This window comes from Equus asinus, chromosome 2 (assembly GCF_041296235.1).
Source record: "Equus asinus isolate D_3611 breed Donkey chromosome 2, EquAss-T2T_v2, whole genome shotgun sequence".
Taxonomy (NCBI): domain Eukaryota; kingdom Metazoa; phylum Chordata; class Mammalia; order Perissodactyla; family Equidae; genus Equus; species Equus asinus.
The window spans coordinates 28,208,279-28,229,047 of NC_091791.1; the positions used below are offsets into that span (position 1 = coordinate 28,208,279).

Below are 20,769 nucleotides of genomic sequence, written 5' to 3' on the forward strand. Positions count from 1 at the left end.
TTGTATCCTCACTTTTAGAGTAGAGCCTGGCACAAACAAAGACCTCAGTAGATATTTGGTGAGGGAATGAGTAAGCTTGAGTGGGCACATGTCTGTGTGTGATATCACTAATGAAACTTTCGGCTGAGTTGCAGAAATAGGCTATCTTAAGCAAAAATGAAATTTATTAGATGAACAAAAGGAGCTCACAGAATCTGCAGGAGACAGGAAGAACAGGCTTGGAAAATGAGCAGGAACTAAGATACTCTCTGAAGACCAAGAAATAGGAAGCACAACTGTTTTTCAGTGGGAACCATTTGGCCACCATACACCTGTTATGCATGAATTCTGACCATCCCTTCATTTTGCATCTTTTGATTAAGAGCCGAAGCCATTAGAGGCTGTACCTAGTGGCCAAGCCCAGGTAAAATGAGCTCACTTACTTTAGTTGCTCAGGGCCTGGTTTTCCACCAAGACTATACCCAAAGGAAAAGGCCCCTAGAGTAAGAGGGGATGGGTAACTAAACCAATATAACATAGGCCTTTTATATTCCCATTTTTCAGATGAGAAACTAAGGCTCAGAGAGCTCAAGTAATTATCCAAAGTCACACAGCTAGTAGGTAGCAGCCCTGGGATTCATTTATAGTGTTCTAGAGGTTGTGCTCTTACAGACTCAGTGTATGGCCTTCTAAACTTACCCTTGTCTGAATCTGTATTTAATTCACTTTCTGGACACAGACGTGGGCAGTGTATTGTGTTGCCTCACTCTCATACCCTCTGCTCTCCTTTTCTCTTCTCCTTTGAGACTTGACTCCATCTTCACCTTCCTCCAGGAAGCCTCCAGAGATTGACATGGAATTTTTCCTTCTCTCAATTTTCAGGGCATTTACAACTTGAGCTTTTCTAAGCCTGCCCTTGATAATTCACTGTCTGATATTTAAAACATTTAATTGTCTATCTATCTATCATTTTGTTATAACATACTCTCAGAATTGTAGGGTTTTTTTTACTACACCCAGAATTGGGTATTCAGTAGGTGCTCAATAAAGGTTTGTTAAAAGGAAATCAGGTAAAATAAAAATCTTTATTTTTTATTTATTTTTTTAGGAAGATTAGTCCTGAGCTAACATCTGCTGCCTATCCTCCTCTTTTTGCTGAGGAAGACAGGCCCTGAGCTAACATCTGTTCCCATCTTCCTCTACTTTATATGTGGGACGCCTACCACAACATGGCTTGCCAAGCGGTGCCATGTCTGCACCCGGGATCCTACCCAGCGAAGCACAGGCCACCGAAGCAGAAGGTGCGCACTTAACTGCTGCACCACCAGGCCGGCCCCTAAAATAAAATCTTAAAAAAAAAAAAAAGGGCGCCGGCCCAGTGGCCTAGTGGTTAAGTTCCTGCACTTGGCTTTGGCGGCCCAGGGTTTCGCTAGTTTGGATCCTGGGCACGGACATGGCACTGCTCATCGAGGCCATGCTGAGGCGGTGTCCCACATGCCACAACTAGAAGGACCCACAGCTAAAAATATACAACTATGTACTGGGGGACTTTGGGGAGAAAAAGGAAAAATAAAATCTTAAAAAAAAAAAGGAAATCAGGTACGGAAAAGTGTTCTTTCAGCTGGACAGGAGGCTTCTAACTGGTATTTAGGAACTATTGGGGTTCAGCACAAGATGTCTTCCTTTTGCCCCTTCTTACTCTTTGTTTTTCTTTTTTAAAAAATATTTTATTTTTTCCTTCTTCTCTTCAAAGCCCCCCAGAACATAGTTGTATATTTTAGTTGTGGGTCCTTGTAGTTATGGCATGTGGGACGTCACCTCAGCACGGCCTGATGAGCGGGTCCTAGGTCCTCGCCCAGGATCCGAACTGGCAAAACCCTGGGCCGCCAAGCAGAGTGCTCAAACTTAACCACTTGGCTACGAGGCCGCCCCTCTCACTCTTTTTGATATCCTATTAAGGTACAACTTTTTACCATTAATCATGTCTTACACTACTGTGTGAATAGAGAAAAATAAAAATCTTCCAAGAAAGAACCTGGGCTTTTGGCTTATTAAAATTTCTTTCCTGGGGCCCGCCTGGTGGCACAGCGGTTAAGTGTGCACGTTCTGCTTCAGCGGCCTGGGGTTTGCTGGTTCAGATCCTGGTTGTGGACATGGCACTGCTTGGCACACCATGCTGTGGTAGGCGTCCCACATATAAAGTAGAGGAAGATGGGCACGGATGTTAGCTCAGGGCCAGTCTTCCTCAGCGAAAAGAGGAGGATTGGCAGCAGTTAGCTCGGGGCTAATCTTCCTCAAAAAAAAAAGAAAAAAGAAAAGATTTCTTTCCTGATAGATCTGGGTTCAAATTCTTCTTCATCTCTTACTAACTTTAGAACACTAGGCAAGCTAATCACGGAGAACCTTTGTTTTCTCATCTGGGAAGTACCTACTACATAAAGTCATTGTAAGAGTTGAATGACACACACTGCCCAGCATATTGTTTTTAATCTTCCATTTTGCTTATGAGAAAACTGAACCTCAGAAAGGTTGTTACTTGCCAAGTTAATACAGTCTTACACGGTGCTTTGCACCTGGAAGTCACACAAATACATATTTGTTGAATGAATGAGTTTGTTTTCAATCTTTCTCTTACAAAGTTGCTGTAAACAGCTTGAAACATCTTTCCAAACTTTGCCAGTGTTTCAGAGGACATATTGATTCCTAGAAGTGGAATTGCCAGTTCAGAGTCTGCCATATTTTAAAAAACTGCTACTACAGCTTGCATCTACAAGACCCTCAATAGATGTTTATTTTGCTAATTTCTTTCTCGCGGTGCATTTCGGGAGTTGTAGTTTTTATGATGCTTGCTGGGAATCGTAGTCTGAGCCAGCCTCAGGAAGCGGGCGTGGACGCACCAATCAGCCGGCAGGCTTTAGGACCCTGCGGGGCACGGCGGGCCGGGGGGAAGGGTCGGGGGAGGTCGGGAGCGCGTCCGTGAGCCCGGAGCAGCGGCGGCGTCGGTGGTGTCGGGAGCGAGCGGGCCGGGAGCGGCAAGGGTGGTGGAGGAGGAGCCCGGGGCTCGGTAAGCGGCGCCGGCCCACGCCTGTCCCCGAACCTGGCCAGCCCCCGTAAGTCCTGCCTTCGTAGGCCTTGGCCCCGAGGCGGCTCTGGGGGCGGGGCCTGCGCTCGCCGAGGGGCTGACGGGGGTGGGAGGGGGAGGGGAGGGGGAGGGGAGGGGGAGGGGAGGGGGAGGGGGAGAGGGAGGGAGCGAGCTCAGCTGCTGAGGCGGGCTGAGGCTGTGCGTGGTGGGAAGGCTGGGCCCCGGGCGGCAAAGCAGAGCGAGAATCCGCTTGCCCCTCCAGCGGCCAGTCCCTCCCGTCATCCGGTGCCGGTCTCGTCCCTGCCCGTCCCTTCTGGGCCCTCCTGGCAGTCGAGGCGCTGACCTTTGACGCCAGCACGGAGCTTACCTGGACCCCTGGAGCAGCCTCGAGAGCCTCTCCTCCCGGGTTGTCCCCGCCCCTGAGTGGCCTTCAGCCCAACCTGGCCTTGAGATGAGGCCGTGGGGCAAGACCCCTGAGAAGGGCTAGAGGAAGGGCACTCTGTCCGAGGTCTTCAGGTGTCCCGGAATGGCCCCCATCCTGGCCCTGTTTTCAGTCTGTGACCGGCGGACTTCAGCCTACCCTTCACACAGAAGCAGTGAAGCTACCGTGTTTTCTCTAGGTTACTTGGTGCGAACCTGGGAAACGAACCTGTTCTCAGGCAAGTGTGGGGAAGAAACAAGAGGAGAAGAAAACTGGTTCTCTAAGGGGAGGAGAGCTATCAGAAGCTGCGTGCTGCCTCTGGAGAATGGGCAAGTGGAAGGATCATCAGACCCTTCCCAGTTCTTTCTCTCCAGGAAAAGTTTTGAGCTTAGTGAGAGCTGTTTCTTTGCTATTCTGAGCTCTCAGTGGCTTTGTAAGCCAGGGCAAATATGGTTTGTGTCTCTGCCCTTACCTTAGCACAAGTTAATTGGAATTATTTGGGGTGTGCTTTTAGTTGGATTTGTGTGCACAATACATCCTGTGTGAAGGCTTTTGGGCTATCAGATGCATCTAGAGAAAGGTGGATCCTTCTTATTAGGATGTGTAAAGGAGGAATTCCCATTCTTTTCTCAGTGAATAAGGGAGCCTTTAAGGCATTGTCATTGGATGTTGTAATTCATTCTAATTCATTCACTGGTTCAGCATTTGTATACCAATAAAGTAATCCTTGAAAACGCAAAGCAGTTGTTATGAAAGTTGAAATTTCATGTTGAAGGAGCCAAGTTCAAGAATCCATAAAATTTAGGGAAAATAGCCAAATAACAAATTGATCCAGGATATACGAGAGTGAACTGTTATTCAGCACACATTTGTTGAGCACTTACTGTGTAACTGGGGTTAGAAATATGAATATTTGTCCTCAAGGACATCAGAGAGACATATTCATATGAAAATTGTAGTGCCACGTGTTACATATCCATATGAAGGAACTAATACAGTGAAGGGAATACTGCCGTTGTCTGGGAGAGTCAGGGAAATCTTCGCAGGGAGGAGATACTTGAGTTGGGTGTTGAAGGATGAGTAGGAGCTTGCACAAGTAGGGAAAGGCATTTCAGCATGTGCAAAGGCATGGTGAAAAGCATGAGGGGAAAAAAATAACATGGTGTTTAAGAGTCAGAAATTTGTCCCAAGCAGGATGTGTGGTGGGCAAATTGCCCGGAGGTGAAACTGAAAAGAGAGTAGGGAGCCATTGGGGCTTTTTTTTTTGAGGAAGATTAGCACTGAGCTAACTACTGCCAGTCCTCCTCTTTTTGCTGAGGAAGACTAGCCCTGAGCTAACATACGTGCCCATCTTCCTCCACTTTATATGTGAGATGCCTACCACAGCATGGTTTGCCACGCGGTGCCATGTCCACACCTGGGATCTGAACTGGGGAACCCGGGCCACCAAAGCAGAACGTGCTCACTTAACTGCTGTGCCACCGGGCCGGTCCCTTGGAGCCTTTTATGTTAGGGAGTGACAGAAGTGCAGAGTGAAATAATGAGACACAAGATAGTGAGACTAAAGTTGTAGTTGACTGAGAGTCTGAATAAAGTCTGGCATGGGAATGAAGAGGAGGGGAATGGGGTTTAGAAATATTCTGAGATAAATGCAACAGGTTTTAGTGCCTGGGGAGAGAGAGTGGGTTAAGGTTTCTAGTTTGAGAGATTGAGTGAATGGGAATTTCATTGAGCAGGATATGGATTAGAAAAAGTTGAGCAGATTTTTTAAGGGTTAGGGTGGCTATGGAAAGAGATGTAGGGGAGATAGTCTGGTATGCTGAGATCAGGTTGCTGGTGGGATGTGCATATAGAGATGTTAGTCGGCAGCTGGAAGTAAGGAGCTGTGGTGAGCTTAATATCTTGGCAGTAGCTCTCAGTGAGGGCATATTTGAAAAAAATCTTGGGAAAAATAATTTTTATAAGAAAGTATCAGAATATGCACTTCTTCTATTTAATAGTGAACTTCTCAAGGCAGAGACCATAACTTAGTGATTTTAGGTCCTTTTTTGTCACACTATGCCTGTGTTATTGCAAGGTCTTGATAAATGTTAGTTATTAAGCTAGCAGGACATCAATTTACTTTGTGAGGTTGCAGTTACCTTTTGGACTTTCTTTAAGATTATGGGAGTCTGTCGTATAATTTTCATTTTATACTTATCTGGTATTCAGGAGACTTGTGTGGTTCAAAAGGAAAGGAAATGAAGAAGATATGAGTGATGTTGTGCTGCATGAGGAAATTCCGGGCTTGAGCAGGAGATAGAATTAATTTACAAGGGGCTCCTGCTTACTGAGAAGAGAATCTTACAATGAATTCTCATTCTGGGAGATGTCAGAAAGGTATGATTTTCAATCAGAGTTTCCTGAAATCCTGTCAGTTTGGAGCTAGTTCCTCCTTCTGACGGTGCAAGTGCCTTCCTTCTTTTATAAAATAATTTGAAAGGGAACCTGAGGTAGTTGTGTTTATTTAGACCTCTTCATCTGTATTATTAGTTTGTGAAAGTAGGCAGACTCAGTAGATTCTGACGGGACCAGATTGAATTCTCTTCTGTGAAGCTGGTTCACTTCCAGTAGCTATAGACAATGGCTGATACCCGCGGTAGCTATTGGGAAATCCCTGGTTTTGCCACTTGCTGCTTAGTCTTGGGAAAGTCCCTGAATGACTTCGACCTTCAAGTGTAGGCTAAACACCCACTCTCAGGTGAGCACTGTCCAGAGCACACACAAGATATGGACACTGCCCCAAAGTGGGTCATGTGCTTACTAAATGAGGCTGGTTTTGTCCTAGTATCTAGAAAATAGGCTTGATGCTTGTCAGATGATGTCCTGAGTTGACTGACTGACCTTGGATAAAGTTGATATTATGGGTATCTGTTTGGAGTTTCCATAGAACTTTAATTGAATCTGGATTTTGAATGTTTTACTAGTCAACATCTGATTTTTTGCACTAACAGGATATTTCTGATAGAAGGGTTACCAGAGAGATTTAGTGGCGTTACCACTTACTACCTGTGTTAATTTGGGCAAAGTAAAATCCTCATTGTAAAATTATGGTAATAGTGCCTACTTCATTTGTTTGTTGTAAGCATTAAATACAGTATATTTAAAGCACTTAGTGCCGAGTATCTAGTGAGTACTCAGTAGTGTTATTTATTATTATATCACCTTGAGTGAGAGATTGTACTCTGAAAGATTTGGAAGAATGAGTGATGAATACCATCCCCGGGAATTAAAAAAAGAAAAGTGATAGAATAAGGGGTTGGTGGCTTGTCCTGGAGCTCCCCATGAAGGGAATTCAGAGAGGCGCCTTCAAGAATGCAGGCCTCACTCTGTTTTCATTTTGGAGATATAAAGATTGGAGTGACTAGCACTAAAAATCCTTTAAAATGGAAGGGAGTTATATGCTTGTTTTAGAGCCAGTCTGTAGGGTGAAATTGGGGGAAGCTGTGTTCCATGCTATGAGAGAAGCTGTGGCAAGGAACCACGTGAAACAGTAGGATGTGAATCCCGCAAGTGAGCTAAATCCTTGAGACCTTCAGAAAGGAAGAGGCATGTTAAAAACTAGTTTGAGAAATGAAAGGTTGGGGTTTGTAGGTAGAAATACCCTACATTGTCTTAAATGCTTACAGTGCTAGTATTTACCTCCAGGGAATGTGGTATGCCTTGCAGAAGAATTTAGGAAGAGCAGATAACTTCTGCCTAAAGATTAAAAGAAACACAAAACTTTTGCATCTAGAGGAACTAGGGAACTTTTAGAGGACAGGAGACTATTTCTGGCTTTATAAACGTATTGCTGCTTGTTGTGTATGGGGTGAACGGCTCATGGTCAGACATTGGTGATATTTGACTCAGCCACAACTCCTGGGCAGATAGGATTTTCATCTCCTTCACTAAGCATTGTGGATTAGTATAGTCAGTGTGTCTTGTAGTGCTCTTTCACAGATGGGCAAACTGGGGCTAAGATCCTAAGGGAAGGGGGTACTGTTGGTGAGTTCATATGGGGAGAATGAGATGGGAATAGGTGGAGGTTGCTCCAGTGCCTTTTTTAGAGATGGCCAAAGTTTTATTCATCCTTTCAATGTCATCTTCTGTCCAGATGCTCCTTTCCTTTCAAAGCTGGATTTAAGGCTTTGATGAGTACTTCTCAAACTTTAGTGAGTATCAGAATTACTTGGGGCAGGGTTTTTCAACTTTGGCACCATGGAGGTATTGGTCTAGATAATGCTTTGTTGTGGAAACTTTCCTGTGCCTTGTAGGATATTTAGTAGCATCCCAGTAAATGCCAGTAGTGTCTCCCCTCCCAGTTGTGACAACCAAAAATGTCTCTAGGCATTGATGTCCCCTGGGAGGCAAAATTGCCCCAGTTGAGAACCACCGACCTGGGGTAATTATTAAAAATGTAGACCCCCTAGTCCTTATCTTGTTTTTTTTTTTTCTGTTCTTTTCTTTTCTTTCTTTCTTTCTTTTTTTTTTTTTTTTTGAAGATTAGCCCTGAGCTAACATCTGCTGCCAATCCTCCTCTTTTTGCTGAGGAAGACTGGCCCTGAGCTAACATCCATGCCCATCTTCCTCTACTTTATCTGTGGGACACCTGCCATAGCATGGCTTTTGCCAAGCGGTGCCATGTCCGCACCCGGGATCCGAACTGGCGAACCCTGGGCCGCCAAGAAGCAGAACGTGCGAACTTAACCTCTGTGCCACCGGGCCGGCCCCCCTAGTCCTTATCTTGAAAAGTCTGTTTCAGTAGTGGGATAGGGGGCTTAGGAATCTACATTTTCAGGAGGCACCCCAGGAGATTCTGAAACAGATGATCACAGCTCTGCAGTGGTAAAGCACATTCTCCCCTAAGCTGAAAGCTGTACGAACTTATGCTTGCTCTTCATTTCATCTTTTTTGTTTTACTATATCTTTCCATTCATTTTCGAGTTTCAGTGGAGAGTTATTCTTAGAGCTTTGACTAAGCTCATTAAAATAGTATCAATTAAAATCCTGTAGTGGATATCAGTGTGTTTCAGCATTTTTTTCCGACTACTGTGTTGGATACATCTGTCAAGTTGACTAGACACTTGGATTCTTCTCCAGTTTTTTCTTTCAAGTTTCCTACCATTCCATTTGTTTATCTCTCTCTGTTTTTCACTTTACCATTATCGATATTTATATATGTATGCGTGCATCAGATAGTTATCTTTTACTTTCTGCCATAGCACCTCTACCCACTGGCAAACTAGAGTGATGAAACTCAAGGTATCTTCACGCTCCAAAGTTTTCTTTTTTTTTTTTTAAAGATTTTATTTTTCCTTCTTCTGCCCAAAGCCCCCAGTACATGGTTGCATATTTTCAGTTGTGGATCTTTCTAGTTGTGGCATGTGGGATGGCGCCTCAGCATAGCCTGATGAATGGTGCTAGGTTTGCACGCAGGGTCCGAACTGGCGAAACCCTGGGCTGCCATAGCAGAGCACGCCAACTTAACCACTGGGCCACTGGGCTGGCCCCTGGACGCTCCGAAGTTTGTTCATTAAGGTTGGTGAGTGTATACTCCTCCTCCTCCTCACTCCCCTGGATCTTCTTCACAGGCTCTCTGCAGATCCTCAGCTTTGTTTACATGTAGGTTACTCTACTTCTGCTCATTCCTCTGCCTTTTGAGAGACAGTATAGTATAGTGGTTAAGAGCAGGGACTGTGACATCAGACTGCCTGGGTTTGAGTCCCTACTCACATTTACACTGGCAAGTGGTTTTTTTTTTTTTAACTATTTCATGTTTTAGTTTTCTTATTGTAAAGTTCCTGGATGATAGGTTTGTTGTGAGGAGACAATGAATTAATGTATATAAAGCACTTAGAACAGTGCTTGGTACATAGTAAGTGCTAAATAAATGTTCACTCTTTGGTTGTTATTTTATTTTATTTTGTGCTTTTTCTCCCCGAATCCCCCCAGTACATAGTTTTATATTTTAGTTGTGGGTCCTTCTAGTTGTGGCATGTGGGACGCCCCCTCAACGTGGCCTGATGAGCGGTGCCATATCTGCACCCAGGATTCGAACCTGTGAAACCCTGGCCCACCAAAGCAGAGCACACAAACTTAACCACTCAGCCACAGGGCCGGCCCCTTCTTGTTATTTTAGATTGCTGTCCTGAGTGTGCAAGTTGAGGACTCTACCAGCCTCTTTTCTAGTGTTCTGCATGGGTGCTGTTAAATTTTCATATATATATGAACATACACACTTTTTCAGATTGAGGAATAGCTTACATAGTGTGAAGTATACAACTTGATGATTTTCTTACACATGTACACACTTGTGTTACCTCCACTCAGATCAAGTTAGAGCACATTTCTGGTACCTCAGAAGGCTTCTTTGTGCTCCTTCTCCTCTCCACTCGTCTCCCTACCAAGGGTAACCACTATTCTGACCTCTGTCACCATAGATTAATTTTGCTTTTTTGAACTTCCTATAAATGGAATCATTAGTTTGTATTCTTTTTTTAAGTTATTTTATTTATTTATTTTTTTAAGATTTTATTTATTTTTTTCCTTTTTCTCCCCAAAACCCCCCAGTACATAGTTGTATATTCTTCGTTGTGGGTCCTTCTAGTTGTGGCATGTGGGAAGCTGCCTCAGCGTGGTTTGATGAGCAGTGCCATGTCCGTGCCCAGGATTTGAACTGACGAAATGCTGGGCTGCCTGCAGCGGAGCGCGCGAACTTAGCCACTCGGCCACGGGGCCAGCCCCTCTTTTTTTTTTTTTTTGAGGAAGATTAGCGCTGAGCTAACTGCTGCCAATCCTCCTCTTTTTACTGAGGAGGTCTGGCCCTGAGCTAACATCCGTGCCCATCTTCTTCTACTTTATATGTGGGTCGCCTACCACAGCATGGCTTTTGCCAAGTGGTGCCATGTCTGCACCCAGGATCTGAACCAGTGAACCCCGGGCCACTGAGAAGCGGAACATGTGAACTTAACCGCTGCGCCACTGGGCTGGCCCCTGTACTCTTTTCTTTTGAATGTTTTTCATTCAGCATCTGTGAAATTTCTCAATGTTGTTTCAATAATTTGTTCTTAGAAATTTCTGTGTAGTATTTTATTGTATGAATATATTGTAATTTTCCCATTCTGCTGATGGACATTTGAATTCTCTATATATGTTAAAGAAAACTCTCAGAAACAGAAAACACCCACTACAATAAACTTTATAAAAACATTTCAAAAAGGGAATGTTTATACTCTAGGCACTCTTGCATTTCTGTTTCTCGAACGTGCCAAGCGTTTTCAAATCTTGAAGCCTTTGCATTTGCCATTTCCTCCACCTGGAACGTTTTTTCCCAAGATTTTCACACAACTGTTTCCTTCCTGTTATTCTGATCTCAGCCGTTGTATCACTTCTCATAGAGGCCTTGTTTAATCTCCCGATTAATGTAGTCCCACTAGGCAGTTTGTCACCAAGGTACTTATCACTGTCTCAACTTGTTTGTTGTCTTTCTCCCCTCTTCTAGAATGAAAACTCTATGAGCAGGAATCTTGTCATCTTGTCCACTGTTGTCTCCCTAGTGCTTGGCCCCTAAAAGGTGCTCAGTAAATATTTGTTGAATGAGTGAATGAATGAATGCCTGACCTGTGCATATGTATTTTTCTTTGTAGATGAAGGGAACATTTGTTTGTATTTGTTTTCCTTCTTTCCCTTAATTTTTTTCTTTTCTCTCTCCTCTCCTTTTTCTTTCCTTAGATACTGGTTGAAATGTTGTAGGATGTTTACCTCAGCATCTACCTGCAGTACTATTTTGGAGCCTCTCTCAACAGTGAAGAGAGGGTGATACTTGCTAACAGTCCATTATAAGTGTGAACCTAGAACCCCAGACCGCTAACTTTGGAAGCCTTCAGAGAGCTGTTCTGTGTGTTTTTTTCCCAGCTTCATTGAAGTATAATTGATATATGTCATTGTGTAATTATTATTATTATTTTTTTGAGGAAGATTGGCCCTGAGCTAACATCTGTGCCCATCTTCCTCTACTTTATATGTGGGACACCTGCCACAGCATGGCTTGATAGGTGGAGGTCCTCACCCGGGATCCAAACCGGCGAACCCCTGGCTGCCAAAATGGAGCATGTGAACTTAACTCCTGTGCCACTGGGGCGGCCCCCCGCATTGTGTAACTTTAAGGTGTACAACATGATGATTTGATATACATATATATTGTGAATTGATTGCCACAATAAGGTTAGTTAACACATCTATTACCTCACATTGTTACCTTTTTTTGAGGAAGATTAGCCCCGAGCTAACATCTGCTGCCAATCCTCCTCTTTTTTGTGCTGAGGAAGGTTGACTCTGAGCTAACAGCTGTGCCCAGCTTCCTCTACTTCATATGTGGGGTGCCTGCTACAGCAGGGCTTGATGAGTAGTGCATAGGTCCGCACCTGGGATCCGAACTGGCGAACCCCATGCTGCCGAAGTGGAGCCCGTGAACCTAACCACTATGCCACCAGGCCAGCCCACCTTTTTTTTTTTGTGGTGAGAACCTTTAAGATCTACTCTCTTAGCAACTTTCAAGTATACAGTACAGTATTCATTTTTTTTTTTAAGATTTTATTTTTCCTTTTTTCCCAAAGCCCCCTGGTACATAGTTGTGTATTTTTAGTTGTGGGTCCTTCTAGTTGTGGCATGTGGGACGCCACTTCAGCATGGCCTGATGAGCAGTGCCATGTCCATGCCCAGGATTCGAACTGGTGAAACCCTGGGCTGCCAAAGCAGAGTGCCTGAACTTAACCACTTGGCCACGGAGTTAGCCTCCACAGTACAGTATTCTTAACTAGTATTGTCACCGTGCTGTACATCAGATCACCAGAACTTACTCATTTTATAGCTGGAAGTTTGTACCTTTTTATGAATCTCTCTCCATTTCGTCCACTCCCCAGCCCCTGGCAATCTACCAGTTTACTCTCTGTTTCTATGCATTCAGCTCTTTTAGATTCTACATATAAGTAAGATCATACAGTATTTGGTCTTTCTCTGTCTGGCTTATTTCACTTAGCATAATACCCTCAAGATTCATCCATGTTGTTGCAGATGCCAGGATTTCCTTCTTTTTTATGACTGAATAATATTGCATTGTATATATACCACATTTTCTTTATCCATTTGTCCATCAATGGACACTTAGATTGTTTCCGTGTCTTGGCTGTTGTGAATAATGCTGCAATGAACACGGGGTTGCAAATACTGCTTCTAGATAGTGATTTCGTTTCCTTTAGATATATGCCCAGAAGTGGGTTTGCTAGAGTATATGGTAGTTCTATTTCTATTTATTTATTTATATTATTATTATTTTTTTGGTGAGGAAGATTGGCCCTGAGCTAACATCCATTGCCAATCTTCCTCTTTTTGCTTGAGGAAGATTGTTGCTGAGCTAACATCTGTGCCCGTCTTCTTCTACTTTGTGTATTGGACGCCACCACAGCAGGCTTGATGAGCGGTGTGTAGGTCCATGCCCAGGATCTGAATCCCTGGGCTGCCAAGGTAGAGTGCATGAACTTAACAACTATGCCACTGGGTCGGCCCCTCATAGTTCTGTTTTTAGTATTTTGAGGAACCTCCATACTGTTTTCCATAGTGGCTGTATCAGTTTACATTCCCACCGATAGTGCACAAGGGTTCCCTTTTCTGTATATCCTTGCCATGGCTCCTTTTTACAGATTGGCAAATTGAAGCCCAGGGAAGTACAGGAACCTTAAGGTTATAGAATGAATGTATAAGGACTGAGACTAAAACTCAAGATTTTTGATAGATTAACTGTGGGAACTCTCTGGAAATTAGAGTGAATTTCTATTAAATTAGTTTTCTGATACTAGAGTTAACGTGTATTGTGCTTAAGAAGACAATAAGACACAAATGAATATCTAGCTAAATGTAACTAGCCTTGCTTGCATATTAGACATTGGAAGAGTTTGACCTTAGATTTTAAAATCTTGATGTTTGGTTATTTCATCCTATAGGGATGTGAAGTGCTATGCATTTAAGAAGTGTGTGGCTGGATTGCTTTAAGATACCGTTCTTAAAAAGTTGTATGACTTGGGTCTTTCAGAGAGAAATTGTGCTGCATGTTGTGGGACCAGCAGTCCCTGAGATTTAGGAATAAGAGACCTAATTGATTTACCATTGAGTTGTGGGGATTTGAAGCCGTTCCTAAGTTTGATGGCAGGTGAAATAGTATTGAAAAGTTGCCTGAGTCTTTTTTATACTTTACCTATTATGTCTTTTTTCTGAGAAATTGTATTAAGCCTAGGATGACATTTATATGGGATTACTGTGGCTTTGCTGTATTTGCTTCTTCACCAGAAGGATTTTTTTTTTTTGGTGAGGAAGTTTGGCCCCGAGCTAACATCTGTTGCCAGTCTTCCTCTTTTTGCTTCAGGAAGAGTGTTGCTGAGCTAACATCTGTGCCAGGTTTCCTCTGTTTTATGTGGGATGCCACCACAGCGTGGCTTGATGAGCAGTGCTAGTTCCATGCTTGGGATCCGAACCTGCAAACCCCAGGCTGCTGAAGCGGAGCGCACCGACTTAGTGACTGAGCCACCCAGCTGGACCCACGAGAAGGATTTAAAAGCCGATCAGGAGAGGTCATAGCATAGTCATAGAATTTGTCTTTCCCTTCCTGTGGTCCCATAGCATTTTTTTTATACTTTTACTCTATTTCTCATGATTTGCTGTGTGCTGTCAGCTATTACGTGTCTGTCTCTGCCAATAGATTGTGAGCTCGTAGAGGATCAGGTGTAGAATTTCATCTTTGTAACCTCATAGGGCCTAAACTAGTGTTTTACAATATTTCAATGTTCCTTTTGTGTTTGCGGTATTTCAGTGATGCTGAGAGAATCATTAGATGATACAGTCCGCTTGTTTCACTGGTAAGGAAACTGAGAAGCACAGTGACTTACTCGGTGTCATCTAGTTGTTTGGGAGACTTGTGTTCTAGTCTCAGTTCTGCTGGTTGTTTGTTCCATTATGCCTTGCTGCTTCTCAGCTGGTACTGGCGCTCTCTAGAGCAGGGGAGGGTTGTGAAAGAGGGAAAAAGCACTGGCAGGATGTAAACAGATTACACTCACATCACTGATGTGCTGCAGTTTACTGCTCTACCGGTCAGATATTTTACTTTCAAATTTAGGAGCACAGTCTTAATTTCTGAGACCCCCAAACAAACTTTTGTAAGAGTTCCACTCTTCTCTCAGTCCACGACTCTAGAAACACCCTTCTTTGCTGTGTTCTGTGGATAGAAGTACTGGCAGGAGGAGGAGACTTTGTGTTTCCAGTCACATTTCAGACAGCTTGGGTGGTAAATTCCTGTTGCTTGTGAGGATGTATTGAGGCCCTTAGTTTAAACTCCTCCTGCTCCAGATGGAAGGAGAGTGATGACAAGAATTTAATTTCTTAGGAAATTTGGTACTTTGGATTGGAATTGTTTTTCTCTCCTCTCCTGTTCCCTTTTGCTTATTAGAAAGTATTGATTCTGGAATAAAGTGAATTGATTAGATTTGGGGTGGACATTGATTACCTGTAACCCAGTTATAAATTCTCAGAGGGAGATGTTTGTAAACATGTGCTTTTCACATCTAGGAACTCATGGTTCCTGCTCCTTTTGCTAATCAACTGGTTGAAGCCAAGTACACAAAAGATCTATATCCACTAAGCTTAGAATTGCATTGCTTTTGATTTATTTTAATAGGATCCTCTTGATTTCCAATTTATTTTCTCCCGATAAGGGCATCTTCCTCTTGACAACCTATTTAAAAGACACAGGCATGTTTTGAACAGAGGCTGTATTTCATGCTTAAGGCAAAGCCATGATCAATATAGTATAAATTGCCCAAAAGGATCGTTCTCTTTTGTTGTTGTTTGTATTTTTTCCTTCAGTTTTCTCTGGACTACAGTGGAATTTGAGGGCTTAGTGAGGCCTTGATAAAGGTAGGTGTTACTAAAATTTTAGGTTAGACCTAGGACTTTTCAGATTTTTCTCCACGTATTTCAGACTTACTCAGTGATGAGCATACACTGAGCATTTACCATGAGCCGAGGGCTTATAGAAAAAGTATGAAATGTAGTCACTTTGCTAAAGATGTTTAATATCTAGTTGGGGAAATTTTCTGTGCTTTGTGCCTTTCCTGCTCAAAGGTAAATCTCCTTTTTTGACTATATGTATTAGAGAAAGACATTGTCTGAGATATAATCTTTTATGCTATTGGGTGATCTCTTCCTTAAACAAAATTTTGATTTTGGTTTGAAAGATATTGTATACTTTCCAAAAGTCATTGAACAAAATGAATTTTGTTGGGGGCTGGCCTGGTAGCACAGTGGTTAAGTATGCACGTCCTGCTTTGGCAGCTTGGGGTTTGCCAGTTCGGATCTCGGGTGTGGATGTAGTACTGCTTGGCAAGCCATGCTGTGGTAGGTGTCCCGCATATAAAGGAGAGGAAGATGGGCATGGATGTTAGCTCAGGGTCAGTCTTCCTCAGCAAAAAGAGGAAGATTGGCAGCAGATGTTAGTTCAGGGCTAATCTTTCTCAAAAACAAAAAAATAAATTAATTTTTGCTCTGCTGCTTTGGATTTGCCTGCAAGTGGAAATCAGGCTTCTCATTACCCCCATACTTGCCACTGGGTAAGATTAAGTTTCACAACTGGAGCCTAGGATTTAAGAGAGGAATTTTGTTAATAATAGAAAGAATCTTGGAAGTGAGAGAATATGTGTAAATTCACAGTGGAGACCTGTGGGATTTCAAGTTCTCATTTGAAAAAAATTGGGAATTCCTTGAGGCAAGATGAGAAAATTTTGGCATGGTTCATGGAAATGAATGGAACTACTTTTATATAGAATTGACTCATAGAACTGCTTTTATTTATTTATTTTTTGCTGAGGAAGATATGCCCTGAGCTAACATCTGTTGTCAATCTTCCTCTTCTTTTGCTTGAGGAGGATTAGCCCTGAGCTAATATGTGTGCCAATCTCTACTTTATATGTGGGTCACCACCACAGCATGGCTGACAAGTAGTCTGTGCCCCAGATCCGAACCTGTGAACTGGGCCACTGAAGCGGAGTGTGTGGAACTTACCCACTGTGCCATGCGGCTGGCCCCCTAGAACTGGTTTTATATAGAATTGAAAAATACATTGAAGTTTGATCTGCAATTGTATTACAAATATATAATTAAATTTGAAAGGAGTATTGTTATATTCAGTTACTTTGAAGTTTAATTTTTGGCCTTTTAACTGCTATCTTCTGCCTTGGGTCTCTTTCCAGAGGAATTTCTGAAGACAGTCAAGTGCAGTGTGATTTATGAGGCAGTGAAGGCCAAGTACTTTGCAGTGACAAGGACCTACTTACTTTGGGGAAATCAATGGAGCACATCAGTCTGCAGCACACTTCCTGCCTTTAATGGCCCTAAGCTCGATCAATACTTGAAATTTAACTTCACCATCAGTCTGTGGGCAGTGTGTGCTTTGCAGCCTTCCTTTCATCAGCCTCAAATATATGGCCAGACTTATTATAGATGGAGCTGGTTACAATTTTCCTGCTTGGTTTGGATCTGCTTCAAACCTTGTCCACTGACATGTTTTAAGGATGTAAAATGTGTTGTGCTGTAGGCCAAGTAATGATTTAAACCTTGAAATTACCTGGTTGGGGAGGGGGTGTTGGACAGGTGCACAAGATCTACAGCATGGTTTTTTATCATTTCTTCTTCCTAAAAAATTTCCCACTGAGAGGTATTTCATAGACTCTCTAGCATCTTGGAGAGCATTTCTAGTACTGACAGTGGCTTTCTTTTCACAGATTCTCTAACCATGGCACAAGTAGAGAAAAGAGGGGGTTTGCTCCGGAAATCTTCAGCCTCCAAAAAACCACTGAAGGAAAAAGTGGTGCTGATGTATGATGAGATCTTCATGGTAAGGCCTGAAGCCCTAACATTTTGCACAACTTGACTCCTTAGTTTCTTGTTCCAAAATGAGAAATAACCTCACCTCTGCCTGCTACCTTCCAGTTCTTCAGAGGGAGAAAGAGAGAGAGCAGGGTGTGAGAGTGAGCTCTCAGGGTAGAAATTATGATCGTGTATTAATTAATATAGATTGTTACTACATTGTTCTTATAGATTGTTGCCGTGAGCTGGGTAGAACAGTTGAAAAGAGGGAGGGCGGCTGGGGAAGCTTCTTTTCTGAACATCTTTAAGAAAGACTTGGGGGCCAGCCCAGTGGTGCAGCGGTTAAGTGCGCACGTTCCAGTTTGGTGGCCTGGGGTTCACCGGTTCACATCCTGGGTGCGGACATGGCACTGCTTGGCAAGCTGTGCTGTGGTAGGCATCCCACATATAAAAGTAGAGGAAGATGGGGGGCTGGCCCCGTGGCCGAGCGGTTAAGTTCGCGCGCTCCGCTGCAGGCGGCCCAGTGTTTCGTTAGTTCGAATCCTGGGCGCGGACATGACACTGCTCATCAAACCACGCTGAGGCAGCGTCCCACATGCCACAACTAGCAGGACCCACAACAAAGAATATACAACTATGTACCGGGGGGCTTTGGGAAGAAAAAGGAAAAAATAAAATCTTTAAAAAAAAAAAAAAAGTAGAGGAAGATGGGCGCGGATGTTAGCTCAGGGCCAGCCTTCCTCAGCAAAAAGAGGAGGATTGGCAGCAGATGTTAGCTCAGGGCTAATCTTCCTCAAAAAAGAAAAAAAAAAGACTAGTCTTCCTTGTGATATGACATATGGACCCTTCAATCCTAGATATCCCTTGAAGTCCCTTTTGGCCCTAGAATACAATGATTCAGATATTTTTAAAAGATGCTCTATTATATTCTATTTCAAGTTGTTAGTGGACAGAACAATTACTTAGACTATCTCATTCTCCAACTATATGAGGTAACTGAGGAATTATTAGCAATTGAATCGGGGATTTCTTTGGGTCTTCATAACTATTGATTGACCATGGTCCAAGCCTGTGTTGTAAAATATACCCTATCAGGGAAGATTAGAGTAATTAGCTACCCTGCAGGGGTACTTGCCTTCTGAAATTGTGGTCATAAGTAGTACATGTAAAACAGAGTAATACTCAGAGAAAGAGTTGCCGTATAATGAGTTTCTACTATGTGCCTGGCATTATTCTAAATGCATCACTAAATACATTAGCTCTAACTCTGACAAGAATGCCCTACAAGGGCCGTGTTTTCACGTGTTTCACGTAAAAGAACATGTTATAGATGAGAAAATTGGGGATCACAGCTAGAAGGTGATGGAGCCATGATTTGAACCCTAGTGTCTTGACTCTATAGAGCCCTTACTCGTTCAGTTTTGCCATATGGCCCAGGATAAATAATTTGATCAAGTAAACTACCTAACTCTTGGCAAGCTTTAGAGACAGAGTTTGCCATGCAAAAAATTAATACAGAATTGCCCAGGTCAGAACAGGTGGTTATACAGAGAAAATGAGTAGGTACTAGGATACTATTAGGGCTCTTTCTATGTTAACTAAGCTTAGTATATATATGAATCCTGCTTGAGTAAGCTTTGAAGATGGCAAGTGTCAGCTCTTTGAGTTCCAAATGACATTACAGAAGTGTAAGGATCAAAATATGACCCTTCCTGGGGAGCAGGACTTGAGAGAAAGGGAAAGAAAGAATTCATTAAACGAGGACCTTATGAAAAGGCCGAAAATGTTGCTTCTCTATGTCATTCTTAATTAAAAATCCAGAAGAGATTCCTGGTATAATATTTTCTCATTAGATCAGGAATTCTTAGCTAATGAAGACAGTAGTTTTTGGTAATAATTTTAAAAGGTCAACTTAAGGTAAGGTGATAGCAAACATTTGACCTACTGATTTTATGTCCTTAGCTTTCCTGTAAAGTAGAGGTTCTCTTTTTCTTGTTTCACTCATTAACCAGAAGCCTCTGACTTCATAGAATTTCTGTTTAAAAATTATTGCTAAGAAATTTTGGATTTTAGCGCTATAATTTTACTAACCTCTGGGACCAATTTGAATTCAGCAAAGAACATATTAAAAGCTCTGTACAGAGGACTAAATGCATATGGGAAGGCAAGTAGAAGCAGTCAACATAGGATGTTGTAAAAACACGGCAGTATTCCTTAGATGATCTGGGTTCTGGCTCCTGCACTTGTGTAAGTCACTTAACTTTATGGACCCTCTTTCCTAAAAGGAGGATAATGATAATATCTACCATACCTGGCTCACTGGTCCGTTGTATTTCACGCACGTGAATGGGCTTTGAAAACTAAGCACCATGCAAATGCAATGGGGATGTATAATATTATTATAGACTAACTTATTCAGGTGGTTAGGTTCACTTCTTGCTAGAAGAGAAAGATTTGAGGGAGATTCTTTGAGTCACGATTTAACTTTTGATGCAAGGGAATATATATCCCTGCATATTGTCTTCCATTTGGGGAAAAACCCAAAAAAACTGTTGTTCCCCATAGAGCAGTTTAGAATGAACAAGCATTTTCAAAGTTAATTTTAAAAGATAAGGTTGATTATGTGTAGTGATCTTTTCTTGCTTTTTTTTTTTGAGGAAGATTAGCCCTAAGCTAACATCTGCTGCCAATCCTCCTCTTTTTGCTGAGGAAGACTGGCCCTGAGGTAACATCTGTGCCCGTCTTCCTCTACTTTATATGTGGGACACCTACCACAGCATGGCTTGCCGAGTGGTGCCATGTCCACACCCAGGATCTGAACCAGTGAACCCCAGGCCGCCGAAGCGGAATGTGTGCGCTTAACCGCTGCGCCGTAGGGCCCGCCCCATCTTTTTTTTTTTTTAAAGATTGGCAGCTGACCTAACAACTGTTGCCAATCTTTTTTCTTTTTTCTGCTTTTTCTCCCCAAATCCCCCCACTACATAGTTGTATATTCTTTTAGTTGTGGGTCCTTGTAGTTGTGGCATGTGGGACGCCACCTCAGTGTGGCCTGATGAGTGGTGCCATGTCTGCGCCCAAGATCCGAACCAGGGAAACGCTGGGCTGCCAAAGCGGAGCGTGTGAACTTAACCGCTTGGCCATGGGGCTGGCCCATGTAGTGATCTTTTCAAACGTGTTCTTAATGCGTTGGTGTTAGTTGAACTTGCTTATCTTCTGTTTGCAGACAGAGGACCCCAGTAAGTGCAGTCCTCGATTTTGGGAGGAGCTCTTCCTCATGAAGGTAAGACTTGGTGGCATCTATGGATTTCCCTGGTCACTGAGACTGCCTTTTCACATGTTCTAGGTGCTACACTAAAAA

The 20,769-nt window shown here is 42.9% G+C and overlaps 1 protein-coding gene across 19 annotated transcripts in view; it reads left to right on the forward strand.

The window, feature by feature from the left end:
• Positions 1-2,886: 2,886 nt before the first annotated feature.
• The window catches only part of ARMH3 (armadillo like helical domain containing 3), a 169,481-nt gene continuing 151,598 nt past the window's right edge, over positions 2,887-20,769 (forward strand). For 9 of the 19 annotated variants that reach the window (XR_011494220.1, XR_011494230.1, XR_011494231.1 and 6 more), the window contains exons 1-3: positions 2,921-3,089; positions 17,327-17,439; positions 20,635-20,691. Coding sequence is in view for 13 of the 19 variants with exons in the window: in XM_014837665.3 (XP_014693151.1) it covers positions 17,338-17,439; positions 20,635-20,691 (159 nt within the window). In the remaining 6 variants the exon portion in view is untranslated. Of the gene's footprint in view, positions 3,090-3,681; positions 3,721-17,326; positions 17,440-20,634; positions 20,692-20,769 lie in introns of all 19 variants that reach the window. The other 10 variants (XR_011494234.1, XM_014837664.3, XM_070484663.1 and 7 more) reach the window with 5 other exon arrangements.